This window comes from Cricetulus griseus, chromosome 6 (genome assembly GCF_003668045.3).
Source record: "Cricetulus griseus strain 17A/GY chromosome 6, alternate assembly CriGri-PICRH-1.0, whole genome shotgun sequence".
Lineage (NCBI taxonomy): Eukaryota > Metazoa > Chordata > Mammalia > Rodentia > Cricetidae > Cricetulus > Cricetulus griseus.
Window position 1 is genome coordinate 143,841,148 of NC_048599.1, and position 17,344 is coordinate 143,858,491.

Sequence of the window (17,344 nt, forward strand, 5' to 3'; positions counted from 1 at the left end):
TCTCTGTGGCTTTGGAGCCTATCCTGGAACTCGCTCTGGAGACCAGGCTAGACTCGAACTCAAAGAGATCCACCTGCCTCTGCCTCCCATGTGCTGGGATTAAAGGCATGCGCCACCACCACCCGGCTGATTTTCTTCCTTTTCATGGCTGGATAATATTACGTGGTGCAAATGGACCCCATTGTGTTTACCCTTTATCCAGTGATAAGAGTCTCCACTTCTTGGTGCTTATGAATACTGTTGCTGTGATGGGGACAGGGTGTGTGTGGTGGGGTGGTATGCACCTCAAGTCCCCACTCCTGACTCCTTTGGCTGCTCAGAAGTAGATTGTTGGGTCACTAGAAACAAGGTTTAATGGTTTGGAAGAACTTCTATTTTTTCACTGTGATTGTACATGTCACCTTCTCCTGCCTGTGTACAGCATTCCAGTCTCTCCACACCCCCATCAACACTTACTTTTTTATTATTTTACTTTGATTTTTATTTTTTAGGCATACAAAGGAGTTTTACCATGACCTACACTTAGTTGCTATTAGTTGGGTTGTTTTTACTCATTGTATTTGTTTGAAACTTTTGAGACAGGATCTTATGTAGCCCAGAGTGACCTCAAACTTCCTAAGTAGCTGGGGTTGGCCTTGAGCCCTTGAATCTTTGATCCCAAGTTATAGTATTACAGTTATGTGCCTCCATGACTGACCCTTGTTTGCTTTTTTGAGATAGGATCACACACTATAGCCTTGGCTGGCCTCAAGCTAATCATCCTGCCTCCCCTCCCAAATGTTAGGATTATAGGAATGAGTTCAGTTCAGAGAACTAGGGGTGTGTATGCATGCTTTTTTTAATTCTATTTTTATTAATTTTTTATTTTATGTGCATTGTTGTTTTTGCCATGGGTGTTGGGGTCCCCAGGAACTGGAGTTAGTTACAGAGAGCTGTGAGCTGTCATGGGGTGCTGGGAATTGAACCAGGGTCCTCTGGAAGAGCAGTCAGTGCCCTTAACCGATGAGCCATCTCTCCAGCCCGTGTATGCATGTTTTGTAGGTGTGTATGTACTGGTGTGTGCTTGTGTGTAGAGGTCAGAGGTCTCTCTAGGATCTTCCTCAACTGCCTGGTATCTTATTGTTTTGAATGAGGGCCATTGAGCTCCCAGGATTGCCAGGTTAAAGAGGCACACTACCACACCTGGCTTATGAGGTGCTGGGGCTAAATTCAGATCCTGAGGCTGTACTGAGCCACCCCCAACTAAGCCATTCCCAAAGCCCCTGAAGCCACAGAAGCCCCCAGAGGGAAATTTTAAGACAAAAATCAATAGGATTAAGCTATAGCACTTACTACCCATAGCAGCATTAGTCTGAGGTTGAGCAGGTGCTTGCTGGGCAGATATCCCAGAGAAGTGCTTGGGCCAAAGGCTGTGGTGGCATTGATGCCAGCTTCTGACCCACAGAAGATAGGGACACAAAGAAAGTGGGCCTGTCCCTCAGTCCCTCCCAACGGTAACCTGTTTGTGTTTTGGGCACCATGCCTCTGGCCCTCTCCCAGCACATACAACATACAACATATATCCCTGTCATGTTTGACTAGGATGGCCTCTGCTCTACTTTATAGCCCATATTTGTAAGCCTGTCTCATCCCCCATGTCACTTTTTGCCAAGAACAGAGGACAAAGCCTCTTCAGCCTTGAGCCTCCCACTCAGCCCTCAGTCAACTCTGAAGAAGATGTGCCTGTCACCTCTCTTGTTCTCTGCCCACCAGCTCTTGCTCTTGGAGACAACTTAGGTGACAACTTCTCATGAGACTGTGTGCCTTAACCCTGACTGAAGGACATTTAGACTGATCTCAAATCTTTAATTATATATATTTTTGCCCCCAAGGGTGGAACACTGCTTTGTATTTTAGGGGTGCTATGTGACAGCTGACCTCCTGGGGGTCTTTGGCAACCCCAAGGTTGCCTGTTGAGGATCATAACAGGCAATAGAAAGGAATTCACCATACAGGGCAATTCACAAGCCAGTGGGGTCATTCTGGGACCCACTCCCAGTAGCACAAGCCACTCAGCCGAGGCAGTACCCTGGTGACAGTCTTCATGGAGCTGGCTTCGGGTATGAGTTCCTCAGTTGAGAAAGCAGGTCCACTGTGAAGAGCCACTTGGTCAGGGGAGTAGGGGACTGACAAAGACCCACCTGATGGCAAACTGGTGTGGCATGGGGGTGGCAGGGACTCAAAGGAGATAGGAGAGATAGTAACTGTGTATGTGTACACAGCAACACACATGCATAAGCTCCTCAAGACAACAGGCAGGGATCTCTGCCCGAGTCCAGACCCCTCCCAGCCTCCCACTGTGCTCCTTTCTCCCAACCTGTCCTCTTCATAATGCTCCCCAGGGAGACCATGTCTTTTTAGAATGTTGCTTTGATATTTTAAAAATAACTTTTTGCAAATGTGGTTACATACATATACATATATATATATATATATATATATATATATACGTATATATGTCATAAAAATGTCATTTGAACATTTCTAAGTACACAGTTCATTGGCATTAAACATTACTGTGCAGAAACAGATGTCACCACCATATATGCCCAGAAGTTCCTCCTCTTACAGAGTTGGAAGTCCTCCCCCATGAAATTCTAACTCTCCACTGCGCTCACTCCCAACCCCACACACCCCACTCTGCTTCTCCATCTATGAACCCAATTGCTCCAGGTCCCTCATGTAAGGAATCCTATGGTATGTTCTATCTTAGGGTCTCATGTAGCCCCAGGCTGGCCTTTAATTCACTATGTAGCCAGGGACGACCTTGAACTTCTGATCCTCCTGCCTTCATCTCCTGTGTGCTAAAATCACTGCTGTGCACCATCACACCTGTTTTAGACATGCTGGGGATTGAACCCAGGATTTCATGAGTGCTGGGCAAGCATTCTACTACGTTGCCATCTGAAAATAACCTTAAGACTATGTATACAAAATGCACATTCATAGGAAAGAAATGAGTGCAGAGACAATTAAAAAAAAACAAAAACTCCATCCCCTGCAAATCCCACCTCCCCACACCACCCCTGCTCAGAGAGAAGCCCTGATTGCAGGCAGGCCAGTACCTCGCAGGCCTCTGCATCTAGACACAGGCTTGCAACTTTCACTTGATGGCATAGTTGTAAATCCTATCTTGTAGTTGGCCTTTTCCACTTAGCATACCCGCCCCATAGCTCCCCCTTGGTGGCTATAAATATACTGAGGCCCTTGTCATCTGCAGTGGCTGCTGGGCACTCATTGTCTAGACTCATCCATGGTGTGTTGTATCTGTCTGGCCTTGAAGGGCACTGGGGCGCTGCACAGTTTTCAGGGTTCTGAGTTACACAGCAGTGGCCATAACTGGCCATAAGTGACCTTAACTAGGAGTCAGGTGCACACCCCAGATCACTTCTCCAGGAGGCAACCCTAAAAAGCAGAAGCCTAGGACCCAGCTGGGTATGACGGTCCTAAGCCAGATACCCTTAGAATACAGACCTATTGACATTCAGTTCCAAGGGGCTATGGAGTGCTAGCTTCAGCTTCCCAGCGTCAGAATGGAGGTCAGAGTCAGAGGCCACCTCCAGGCTAGAAGCACCAAGGACTTTAACCCACAAACCTGTAATGTTAGGACATATCTCTGCTCCTTGCTGGCCAACAGCCTGCACCTTCCTGTCACCACTGTGCTGCAGTGGGGTGAGCTGGCTGAGGTGGCCTTCAAGGGAATAACTGCCCAAACCTAAAGGGGGCCATGTGAGGTCCTCCCAGCTACCTCTCTACTCTATACACTGGTAGACCTGGCTTTGCCTTGATCTAGGGTTTTCCAGCGCTCTAGTTTCCTGGCCACCACAGGCCCAGAGGGCTGCTGAGCTGGAAGGATGAGGCAGGACCTCATCACCCTAAAGCCAGGAAGGAGGCCTTCAGGACACCAGTTCCTGCTTCCCTGTGGGAAAGGTGAACACTGCTGGTTCATAGGATGAGACACACTGCAGCTTCTCTCTGGTCCTCTGCTGGGGTCCTAGGTGCTATTCATTATCACTGCCTGAGGGGGCCCTCAAAAAGGGCTCCATGTTGCTCCCTATGGCATCAACAAGGGACGGGAGCTAGTAGAGATTGGCTTGCAAAATTATATAGTATACAAGGGGTAACTTTGAATCTAGTCTCTCGTCCCGGATCCTAAGTGCCAGGCACTGCCCTGCTGGACCTCAGGAAGTGGAGGCCCAAGGAGTAACATGACCTTCCCAAACCCACAGCAAACCAAAGGCAGTCGGTCAGCTTTCACTATAGCTTCCAACTCATCCTGAGCTTCCTGACAACTGGGAGGCACTTTTCCCAACCAGAGCTGAGTGAGGTGTAGGTTAACAAACTCAAGACAGGCAGAGTTCTCAGACACAAGGATGGTAATGTTTATTTCTATTTCTGGCTCCAGATTATTCGACAATCACAACCACACCCAGGGCTGGCCACACTGGAGGAAGGGAGGGAGAGTTGCCCTATCCTGTGCATTAGAGGGTAGCCCCACAGCCACTTCTGTTCTTAGCCCTCAACACCCAGACAGCTGCAGCCTACCAAAGCGCTTGTCCCCAGACCCCACCTCTGTAGTAACACTGCTCGGTGCAATCATTTGGTGACTGTCTGTCCCCCCCTTAGCCATTAGGAGCTCTGCCAGCCTGTCTGACTAGCCCCAGGTCTGGCACACACCTGTTCCTCTTAAGAGCCAACCATACCCAAGAATTTGGGGGTGGAAGCAAATAGCTGCTCCAATTTGTTTGCTGTGCCCTGTGTCTCATTATGTAGCCCCAGGTCAGCCTCAATTTCATTATCCTCCTGTCCCAACCTACCAAGTGCTGAGATAACAAGCATGCATTATTACTATGCTTGGCCTGCCATCAAAGTGCTCTCTCTCTCTCTCTCTCTCTCTCTCTCTCTCTCTCTCTCCTCTCTCTTCTCTCTCGATGGAAGCCAGGCACCTGCAGATGATAAACCCATTCCCTACCACTAAACTGTACCCCAGCTCTGTCCTTCCCCATTGCCATGAACATGTTGGCTAAGTCAGCCATTGACATACACTGAGAGGGTTTAGAGACAAGGTCCTGGCCAGGCATTCTCCAGTAATGGTCACCAACCCTCTGATGGGCCAGGCTTTTGAGGCAGGACCAAATGCCACCTAGACACTGGGACTTCCCTACTTAGGTGCAGAGTGCTGTATGTCCTGGGACTTCCTAAACCCCTTGCTTGGGACCACCAGTCATCCTTGCAGGGACATACTGTCCCCCCTCAGAGAAATAGTATCTATGATCTGCACCTCACAGGTGGGAATAGCTAGGTGACACCTGAGTCATGCAGTCACAGTGGCTATACCACACTGCTGTCTGTCTGCAGCTGTCACTAAAGAGGGACTTCTCAGTGCTGGGGACCTCACTGGTATCCCATGAGGAGTGGAGGAGAAGACTATCTGAGACTTTCCTCCTGACCTGGCCGTGTGGCTGGGCCTTCTGATACCAGCCCTGGCTCCAGAGCAGGAAGTTCTGAGCTCCAGGCCTTCATTTTGGCCAGGAAGGGTTTGTCTTTGCCCCACACTGGCAGCCTTGGAGCCACTGTGACTAGCCGGTGTACCTGGGCCCTGGCATATGCCATCATCCAATGGCCCAAAGAGGTAGAGCAACCCAGCAAAGTCACCTACTAGGGTGGTGGCCAACATAGGACGGAGGCAAAAGCTTCCCCTAAACTTCTAAAATGGGAAAAAGCCCAACCAACAACCCAAGTTTCCAGTCAGTGATTCACTGACTGCTGCTATGTGTGGGGCCAAGCGACAAACCTGGGCAAGACAGGCTCAGCCTCACCTTCATGATGCAAAGTTCCAAAGTGGCCACTACATAAAACGTGAAAGAGAACACATAGTCCAGGTCTACCCTGTCTGTGAGACCAGGATGAGCCCAGAGCCCTAAAGGGGACAATGGAGACAAAGTCAGTGGGTAGGAAAGAGCAGAACATTCCAGAAAGAAAGAAACAAATGAGACTATTCCATGCCCCAAGGCTTTGTTGTCTTCTGTGAGGTGATATGTGTAGCCTGGCCTCTGTGGAGGGCAGCTTAGGGATGCCTCATAATACTGCACAGAGGAGCCAGATGTGTGGCACATGCCTGTAACCCCAGCACTTGGCAGGCAGAGGCAAGAGCTCTGCAAGCTCAGGACTAGCCTTGTCTACTGGTTGCACAGTACTGTGACTGCACAAACACCACTGACTCTGTCCTGACAATGCTGAATATGTGTTATATGAGTCACATCTCACAGCTTTATGAAAACTGCTGTGCTCTGGGAACCGGGAGAGCTTCACTAACATACTTTGAGAGGAATTCTGTAGCCCAGGCCCCTCATCTCAGCCCTGGAACCCTGCAGGTGCCTGCAGCTGCTCATGACACCCATCACTAGTGGTGAGGGTGGAGAACAGATAAGAGTGAAATAAGAACATGTCAGAGGGCAAGGAGGGACTGCAGAGATGCCTCAGTGGGTAAGAATACTTGTTGCACAAGCATGAGGACCTAAGTTCAAATCCCCATCACCCACATAAAAATCTGGGCCTGCCTGCATACACACACATACGTGCACACATACACACACACACACACACACACACACACACACACACACACACACACACTAGGGAGGAAGGAAGAAAAAAATGTCAAGTAGCCAAGTAGTGAGAAAAAGGAAGGAAAATGAGGGAACTGTGGTTGGAGCTTCTACAAACAAGGTACCAGGGGTGGCATCTCTGCTGAAGGAAGTCCAGGTAATAGGAATGGCCCTGGGGTGAGAATGTGTGTGCCCTGAGGTCACTGAGGCCAAGAGAAATGAATGGAGGGGGAGGATGGCAGCCAGCGGCACTGACACCCAGGCCTTTGTGTCCTGTCCACAGCGCTGCTCTTGGACATCATGACAGTGGCTGGAGTCCAGAAGCTTATCAAGCGCCGTGGCCCCTATGAGACGAGCCCTGGACTCCTAGACTACCTCACAATGGACATCTACGCCTTCCCTGCCGGCCATGCCAGCCGTGCTGCCATGGTGTCCAAGTTCTTCCTGAGTCACCTGGTGCTGGCGGTGCCCCTGCGTGTGCTGCTGGTGCTCTGGGCCTTCTGCGTGGGCCTGTCACGGGTGATGATCGGACGCCATCACATCACAGATGTGATTTCAGGCTTCATTATTGGCTACTTCCAGTTCCGCCTGGTGGAGCTTGTGTGGATGTCCTCTAACACCTGCCAGATGCTCATATCTGCCTGGTGAGCCAGCACCCACCACCCACCCAGGCTCTGGGCAGAGCTTGGTCTCAGAGAGGTGGCTAGAAGCGGGTCAGTGGGGATGGACTGACTCAACTTCCCCTTCCTGGTTGGAGGCTGGCTTGTCAGTACTGTGGGACTTCCTGTCTTTTTCCCTTGGACTCTGAGGCAGCCAGGACGACTCACATGGGCTGTCATGCTTAGCCTCCATTCTTTGTCTGAAGACAACAGACAAGAACAAGATGGCCATAGGAGGGGCAGAGTCTGGTCCCCTCATCACTGAAACAGCAGTCTTACTGTACTCCCACTCCACAGCACAAAGCTTACCTAACAGGTGTTAGCATATCAGTGGTCACCGACAGTATTGGGTGCCTGGGGGCCCCAGCCTGCAAGATATTTCTGGGGGAAAGGCTCTTGTGGTCCAGTGCATTTTGGGAAGTACTACATGCTGCTCCCATAGTAGATGTTCACAAGGGCATAGATATTTGTAAAGGCACTGATGTGTCCTAATGAAAAATCAACTGTTCAAGTCGTGTTTAACTCAAATGTTCATAAATTTATTTGGTCATAGGAGCCTTTCTCCAGGAATAGCCATTGACCCACCAAGGACCTAGTGAATTTGGGGAGCTGCTGCCCAAGAGCCAAAAGGCCTGGGGCATGAGCTGGCCTCTCCCACAACACCCAGCCTTGAAGCCTGGGGAGAGCAGGTGCCCATGTTGAGACCTACAGAAAGCCCCTGTCATGGTCTCTGGGCACTGGTGCAGCTTTGGCCCCCAGGGGCCGGACTCTGTGAGACCTAATAGGTCGTTTCCAAGTCAGCCACTTACGGATGCGCATTTCATGTGACAATACAGTAATATGCAAAGGGACATTGTCCTGTGTGGTTTTTAATAGGTGGGGCATGGTGGCATTCCCTCGTGCAGGTTTTCTCATCCCAGACAGAGCCTGGTGCCACTGCTCAGGGGACAAAGAGGACAAAGGTCCCACAGAGGGAAGCCTGACCTGCTCCTGCACTCTTATAGCTGCATAGTGTCTCCTGCAGGCCACCTCTGGGCCTTGGTCCACCAGGCACGCCCTTTTGCCTGAGGCAGGCTTGAAGAACTCTTTTAGTGGTACAGAAGTCTGAGGCCTCCTCCCTGCAGCCTCAAGTCCTCCCAGGGCTCCTCCCTCAGTTCCAAAGACTAGATTCCTGTCCTCTGGAAATGGACTGGTGACCAACCAGCTCCTATGAGGGAGGGTGGAGTGTCAGTCTGAGCAGGGGCACCAAAGTGAGGATCCCAGAAATAGAAATCTGCACACAGATGGAGATGAGGAAGTGAGCCAGGATGGAGGGGAAGAATGTGAGGCAAGGAACACAGGACAGAGACAAGCCTGGCCTTGCACAGGCCAGCTCAGGTGCTGGGGTGAGCTGGAGGCTTCATATTCCTGGAGCCAGCGCTCAGTGCAGCTTACATACCCTTAAAGTGATGCCGGGGAGTAACACTCACTTAGCAGATGAGATGCCCAAGATGTCTAGCGAGGTTCACAGGTGGGAGCCAGCAGCCTCTTAGCATGTGGAGGTGGCTGCCTATCCTTGGTGCCCATTGGCACCAGCCACACATCTCTATGCCTCCATCATCTCCCATGACCCCCTCCTCGGGCCTATGAATGTTTTTGTCACCCCAATTCTCTCACCTTAGAACAAGTCATATCTCAGCCCCTCCTCTAGGTGACCTCACCTAAAAATTTGTTTTTTTGAGGCAGGGTCTCACTATACAACACTGGCTGTTCTGGAACTCAATATGTAGACCAGAAAGGCCTTGAACTCACAGAGATCTGCATGCCTCTGCCTCCCATGTGCTGGGTTCAAAGGTGTGTGCCACCACCAGCTCTAAATAGTTTTTCTTTTCTTTTTTTCTTTTGAGACCAAGTAGCCCAGGCTGAGTGAGGTCATCATGTAGCAGACAGTGACCTTGAACTTCTGATAGTCCTCCTCCATCTGCCAAGTTCTGGGGTTAAGGGCATGAGCCAACACACCCAATTTATTCAGTGCTAGGGATGGAACCAACCAAACAAACAACAACAACAAAAATGAGTCGGGACTTTAAGGCATTATTGGAGGAGGGGTATTAAGCCTGTTGTTCCCAGGATCCTTCAAGAGAGGGAAGAAACTTCCTCTGTGAGGATACAGTCCACTGCCATCTAGGAAACTGCTAGAGCAGAGGGACTGGAAGTGGGCACAGTGTCTGCCAGCTTGCCTTCCAGCTAGGATACCACCTTCCATGTGGTGGCAGTATGCCTATGGCTTAAGGTCCCACCTGCCCATTTATGGGTCCCTTTTCCTTGAAGGCCTCCATGTCTCCAACTGTACTGGGGTTCTCCAACTGCAGAAGGTCTTTGACCTACTCGTCATGAAGATACTCAGAGGAGGCAGGTACCAGCAGTACCATCATGGTGGAAAACACCCATTTAACCTTGAATCCCAGCTGGTTTCAGCATCTTTAAAATACCTTCTGCACATTCCCACGAATGCTGGAAGTGCCTGGCAGGGTGCTAAGCAGAAGGGGTGAGGGCGTCTTCCTCTCTCTCCGCCCCCACCCTTTGGGATCACCATCCATAAAAAAAGCTCAATCCAGGAATGGGTGGGGGATGGGTTTCTGCCTACCCACAGGGACCACATCTCCTGGAAGGACATGGCTCTAGGATGGCACCTCTGAAGGGCCGTGGAGGTATGTCAGAGTCTTTAAAAAGAGAGAAAAGACTTCAGGAGGGTGGATGGGTACCAAGGTGCCTGATGAGAATGAAAAAGTCTGCAGAGGCACCTGGGAATGTCGCCAGCCACTGCCTGGAGTAACATCCTGTGAGGTAGCAAGCAGCAGCAGCTGGTGCTGGCATCCTCACCTGAGCCTTGGTATCCTCATCTGTTGGAGAGTGACAGCGTTTGTCCCTTTGGGCTGCTGCGTAGCTCAGGAGTGCCCTCCACATGGGAGCTTGGCAAATCTGGGTTCAATGTCCATCACAGAGGCAAACCTGGCAGATTCTGGACTTAGTCCCTCTTACACTCTAGTGTCTTTGGAAGTGGCTGGCCCAGTGGCTCCTGACCATGGAGGCCCAGGGATGTGAAGGAGATGATACCCTGGCACACAGGACAGATTCTCAAGGGAGACTGAGGAGGGGTACGGAGAAGAGGTTGCTATGCCTTCTGGAACCTCGAATCTGCTGTGCTCCTGGAGAGAGCCTTGGTAGGTAGGCAAGTGACAGGTGGTTGATGATAGCTGTGACCCCCCAGTCAGGGACAGAGACAGAAAGTATGTGCACTCGGAATGGTGACTACACCCAAGGAGGAGGAGGAGTCTCCTGCCTTCTGATTTTGTGGAGGTAGGTACTTCGCCTAAGACTTCCCACAAGCTAGACAAGTTCTCTACCACTGTGTCACATCCATTTTATTTATTTTAAGACAAGGTCTTGCAGAGTTGCCCAGGGTGGCCTGGAAATCTTCCTGTAACCCGGGTTGGCCTTGTCCTTGCAATCCTCCTGCCTCAATCTCCCAAGTGCTAGAATGGCTGGCATGTGTCACTATATCTGACTTTAGAAGTAGAAATCCCATTGCATCACAGTGTCCTCTGAGACCATCCTTGACCTGACCTCCTGAGTTCCATCCTGACTGGACTCTGGGTGTGCTGGTAGTAAGGTTGGACAGTCTCTCCTTAGCTCCCAGAAGGCTCCATGAACATGACACCTCTTCTACCTTCATCATTCCCACCCATGGTCCCGTAGACCCAGAAGTGTCTACCCACAGGCTGTTCTACCAGCACCTGGGGTTGGTCCTGAGTTTGCTATGCCCTCCCGCCATCTTCTCTCCCATCCCACCCAGCATCACCTGTCTGATACACCCGTTGCCAGGCTGCAATGACTACATCACAGAACATAAACACCACCAACACGAAGTCTGAGGCAAGAATGTGACTTTAAGATGTCATTCAGCTCCCAAGCAGAATCTGTGAAGGCCTGATGAACCCGGATGACAAACAGGAAATAGGACTAGGCTGTGGCTCCGTGAGTAGAGGGTTTGCCTAGCACACACAAAGCCTGGGTTCGATCCCCAGCACTGCAGAGACTGAACATGGTGGCTACAGTCCCAGCACTGGGGAGATGGAAGCAGGAAAGTCACAAGCTCAAGGGCATCCTGGGACACTCAGGCTCTGACACACCCTAAGGACATTGATCCCTCTGGTCCTCACCAGGTCACCATAAAGACATAGACAGAGTAGCAGCAATCCCATGATGGGGAAACGTGGCCCTGGATATGTGCCCAGGCTCCAGACAGATGCCAGGCCTTTGTGTTAGAGTTCCAGGACATGGTGCTGTCCACTCAAAATAAGGACTCTGAATGCCCACTACATCTTAACCCCAGAACATGTATGGAACTATAGAGGGAGAATGTGTGTTCCCCACAATTTCACGTGTTAGAATTCCAACCCCATTGGGGCAACATTAGGAGATGACCTCAGGAAAGTCATGATGTCATGAGGGCAGAACTCATAAAAACAGACCCCAGCGAGACACACCCCTTGTCACCAGGAGCTAGGAAGAAGCAGGTAGGTGGACATCTGCAACCCAGCCCAGGATCCTCCCTCACCAGCATCTGGAGGCTGAACTCGAATTCCAAATGTGAGCAGGGCATTTCTGCTGTATAAGCTCCTCCGCCTGGGGTGTTCTGCTGCAGTAAGGCAAAGTGGATCTGAGCAGCAGATGGAACAGGGCTGCCGAGCAGCCGACTGACGGTGGAGACATCTCTGGAAGCCCACAGATCACAAGGACTCTTAAAGTGGAAGAGTGCACACAGAAGAGGTTGGGGTGCCCAGATGTGAGAAACGTGGCTGAGTGGATGACTCTGGGGTACAGGAGGGATCACAAGTCACAGACTGTGAGTTTCTCTCAAAGCTGGGAATGAGCATGGCTGACAGAACCTCCGTCTAGCCCAGGAGCACTAGTGGACTTTCGTCCCACAGAATGGCAGTGCGGATGTGAGTGGCTTTAAGCCACGACGCTTGTGGCAATCTGTATGTAGCCACAGAAAGCAGATAGGGGACACCTCGGGCTCCTCCCTCCCCAGTACTGAAGAGGCCCCCAGCTTCGATGTCATTTTCCAAAAATAACCAACAACCAGTAGTAAACCATGAAATCTCTAGAACCATGCAATCCAAGACCCCATTTCACAGATAGGGAAAATGAGGTCCTGAGCTGTTGAGGTTACCTCAAGCTACCATAACCTGTCCCTCCCTGCCGCCCTCCTGGCTCCATGGCTCTGGCCCATGAGATAACAAAAGGGTTTAGGTCCAGAGATGTGACCTGACCCCATGCTTCTATACTGGAGGCCAAGGCTAAAGATGTCACCCCTGAACTCTTGGCTCCGAGATACCATCTGATCTTCAGTAAAGTTGGAATTTGTCAGTGTGAAGAGCATGGTGCTGAAAGCCCTGTGCACACATAGCTAACACGGTGACAGTGGTGGGGCTGGGAGAAAACCCCTCAAGAGTAAGGAGTCAGAGGTCTACCGGGTTGACTCGCCTGCTCGAGTCCTGACCTGAGGACTTCAGAATGAGAGATGTTTCAAGAGAGATGACCAAGTGGTCTGCATCCAAACTGACAGTGTCCTTAGAAAAGAGGAGCCTAAAACAGACATCTGCACACTCCAAGTAGGGCAGTGAACATCTGTCACCTCAACCCTCAGGAGGATCATGGAGTTCCAAGCTAGCCTGGGCCATACAGCAAGACCTTGTCTCAAAAAACCAAAAACTCAGCTGGGTGGCAGTGGCGCACGCCTTGAATCCGAGCACTCAGGAGGCACAGGCAGGTGGATCTCTATGAGTTCAAAGCTGGCCTGGTCTACAGAGTGAGTTCTAGGACATTCAGGGCTACACAAAGGAACTGTCTCAAAACAAAACAAAAATGCAGAACTGGGGAGATAGCTCAGGAAATAAGAAGTTTGCCATGCAAGCCTGAAGTCCTGTGTTCTAGTCCCAGAACTCATAAAAATTATATCCAGGTGTGTCAGGTGCTTATACATTCTGGAGTGCTGAGGAAGCAGACATGAGCAACCACATCCCTTGTCGAGTCTAATTGGGAAGCCCCAGGTACCAGTGAAAGACTTAAAAAAAAAGTAAACAGCCTGGCGTTGGTGGCGCATGCCTTTAATCCCAGCACTCGGGAGGCAGAGGCAGGAGGATCTCTGTTAGTTCGAGGCCAGCCTGGTCTCCAGAGCGAGTGCCAGGATAGGCTCCAAAGCTACACAGAGAAACCCTGTCTCAAAAACCAAAAAAAAAAAAAAAAAAAGTGAACAGCCCTGAGGAATGACACTCAAGGTTTACCTCTGGCCTCTACACACATGCACACACATGCACAGGCACACACATGCACACACACGTGAACACATACTGGCCACACATACACACATGTGCAAGCGTGCATATGCATATACTCGGATCCCTCTCACACACACATACATACTAAAAGCAAATAAAATAAAATAAAGACAGAGATACATGAAGAGAGCCACAAAGGGAGAAGGTGGCCTTCTTGCAAGCCAAAGACTGAATGAAGCCTCAGGAGGAAACAAGACCAACACAAATGCTGTGGGAAGAAGTAGAAGGTAGGAGTGGAGGATTCAGAAGGGGCAAGGGAGGGGAGCAACAGGAACCAGAAAAACCCACGATCCAATGTCATCAGGCTCAGCAGGGACTGAACAAACACCTGGCCGCTGTTTGGACCAAGGCATTTATGTAACATGTGTGAGCACTTGGCCCTCACTGGCCTCAGCCAGCCATCACGGGTTCTCCTCCATCTGACTCTTCTGTGCTTGGGAAAAAGAAATCACACTCACCACGCTACAGTAAGCAGCAGAGGTGAGAGCTCAGAGAGCCCTGCCATTCTTGTGTCTGTCCCACCCCAGCATACACCCAAGCACACACAGCACGGCTGGCTGAGGCCCTTCTGTTTCTCTTATGTAAACTCACATGAAGGGGTCACTGTCTGCATATTCTGCAGAGCGATCATTCTCCTATGTCCAGTTCTTCATGTGTTTGAGCACACATGCATGTAGATATGAATGTGAGCATATATGCTCACACTTAAAGAGATATACATAATTACATGTGCGTCACACAAACACATACTGGAAAACTCTTGTAGGGAACACCATAACCACACCTGCTCAGGGCTGGATACAGGTGTGCCTGACCACGCCTTTGAGGGCGTGGTCGGGGTGACGTGGGGAAGGTTTAAGAGTGAGGGGCATGCACGTGGAAGCCCCTTCTTCCTTTTCATCATCGGCTTGCTGTACTTACTCCTGCCCTGCCAGCTGGCTAAGTTGTTCTGTAAGTAAGGCATCTCCCTAATAAATACCCCAATATCTTTACCTGACTCCTTATTGGTAATTCTCTCATTAAACTCTTACGACTTTTTCTTGTGCACATGTACCCCTGTATACATGTGTCTTTAAAGCCACACATGTTTATACATTCACACTTGCACATGTTCTTGCAGGCATAGGTTTACATGCATCCTTAGGTCCATCCAGATTTAGCAATAAAAACATAGCCTGCATGGCTGGGCAGTGGTGGTGCATGCCTTTACTCCCAGCACTTGGGAGGCAGAGGCAGGTAATCTCTGTGAGTTCAAGACCAGCCTGGTCTACAAAGTGAGTTCCAGAACAGGCTCCCAAAGCCACAGAGAAGCCTGTCTTGAAAATCAAAAAAAAAAAAAAAAAAAAAAAAACCAGCCTGCAAATTGGGGAGCATACATTAAAAATTGATTTGCTTATCTGAAGTTCAATTTAAACTCAGTGTACTGTTTTTATTTGAGACAGGGTCTCATGTAGCTTAGGTTAGCCTCCAGCTTCTTATGTAGCCAAAGATGACCTTGAACTTCTGATTCTCCTACCTCTAGGTTTGGAGTGCTGGGAATGGGCACATGCCTCCATGTCTGGTTTATGCTGTGCTAGGAATTGAACCCAGGGCCTCGTGCATGCCCGGCAAGCACTCTACCAATTGAGCTATGTCCTGAACTCAAGTGCCCTGTACTTAACAAATCTCACATATTCATAACACTCACATCACAAGTCCTAAAGCCACCAGGGTCACCAGGCCTAGTTGTTTGGCCAGGAGAATTTCTAATTCTGGTCATTGGCTCACAACTGCTCCCCTGGCCCAAAAAACTCCAGGCACCCAGTTATGGTACTTTTGTTTTTTTTGTTTTTGGAAACAGGCCTCTATGTAACCCTGGCTGTCCTGGAACTCACTCTGTAGACCAGTGCTGACCTTGAACTCATAAAGATCTGCCTGCTTCTGCCTTCCAAGTGCTGGGATTAAAGGTGTGCACTACCACTGTCTGGCCAGTTATGCTGGGATTAAAGGTCTGCACTACCACTGTCTGGCCAGTTATGGCTTCTAATAACCTGGCCCCAAAACTGGCAAGATGTTCAGTGGGTAAAAGCACTTGCCACCAAGCAGGATGACCTGAGTTTGATTCCCAGGCCTTGCATGGTAGAAGAACAGAACCAAGTCCTGAAAATTGTCCTCTGACCTCCATATGCGTACCATGGTATGTTAAAAAATACATGCACACTAACTAAACAAATAGATAAGTAAATAAATAAATACATCTTTCTGATTTTTAACCAGAAAGAAAGAAAGATGGGCATGGTGGTGCATGCTTTTAATGCCAGCACTAGAGAAGCAGAAGCAGAAAAATCTCTGAGTTCAAGACTAGCCTGGACTACATACATCAAACTAGCCTGGTCTACATACATACATCAAACTAGTCTGGTCTACATACATACATCAAACTAGTCTGGTCTACATGCATTGTGAGTACCAGTCCAGCCAGAGCTATATGGGAGACACAGTCTCTCTCTCTTTAAAGCCACACATGTTTATACATTCACACTTGCACATGTTCTTGCAGGCATAGGTTTACATGCATCCTTAGGTCCATCCAGATTTAGCAATAAAAACATAGCCTCTCTTCAGAGAGAGAGAGAGAGAGAGAAGAAAATAACCTGGCCCCAGAATGAGGCTTGCTAGCGGGAAAGAAATGGTCTTCTGGGAGAAGCATGTAGAACTGTTGGGCCCAGAGAATGCCCCTCCCACCAACAGCCCAGCTGTGCAGTCTGGCAGAGGCCCAGCCCTGCTCTCAAAGGCCTACCCAGGGACCAGGCCTGGAGAGGGGAGTGCATGAGAGAAGCATCCAAAGTTTCAAACTGCCTCGGCCTCTGCTCCTTCAGACATTGCTTCTGCTATTTACTCCAGGACAGTGTGTATGGAATCTCTGCCCACAGCAGTGACCTTCCATCCAGGAGGGGTGGCAGAGGCATGGCTGTGAGCAGGGTCCTGGGACACACTAAGGTTCGAGTCAAGGAGTTCCGGTGGGGAGGGCTCTAACCTGCCCCTCCAGGATGACCTGGGTCATCTCCTCTCCCTCTCCTAGAAGACAGGAATTCTTTTAGCTCTGTGCCCTGGGTATGCAAATGTGCAATAAGTCTCTTGAGAGCCTCAGCCTCAGCAGGAACAGGAAGAATTTCTCGAGGAAATGACTTTATCACTGGATTTTTTTTTATTTTTTTATTTTTTTAGTTTTTTGAGACAGGGTTTCTCTGTGGCTTTAGAGTCTGTCCTGGAACTAGCTCTTATAGACCAGGCTAGCCTCAAGTTCACAGAGATCCACCTGCCTCTGCCTCTCGAGTGCTGGGATTAAAGGTGTGCGCCACCACCGCCCAGCTTCATTGGATTATTTTTTTAAAAAATACTTTATTTAACTTTATTTTATGTGCATTGGTGTTAGGATACAAGATCCCTTGGTACTGGAGTTACAGGCATGTGTGAGCTGCCATGTAGGTGCTGGGAATAGAACCCAGGTCTTCTGGAAGAGCAGCCAGTGCTCTTAACCACTGAGCCATCTCTCCAGCCCTCATTTGATTATTATTATGTGTTTTGGTTATGCATAAATTCCTTTTCACTATTAAAAAATAGAATCTACTCAGGAACACCAAAGGAAAAAATATTTTGGTCAGTCCTTTCC

The 17,344-nt window shown here is 49.7% G+C and overlaps 1 protein-coding gene across 1 annotated transcript in view; it reads left to right on the forward strand.

Moving 5' to 3' along the window:
- The window catches only part of Plpp7 (phospholipid phosphatase 7 (inactive)), a 12,081-nt gene extending 3,924 nt beyond the window's left edge, over positions 1-8,157 (forward strand). The window contains exon 2 of the mRNA XM_027423857.2: positions 6,931-8,157. Coding sequence (XP_027279658.1) covers positions 6,931-7,295 — 365 coding nt within the window. The 3' untranslated portion in view covers positions 7,296-8,157. The remainder of the gene's footprint in view (positions 1-6,930) is intronic.
- The last annotated feature ends 9,187 nt before the right edge of the window (positions 8,158-17,344 follow it).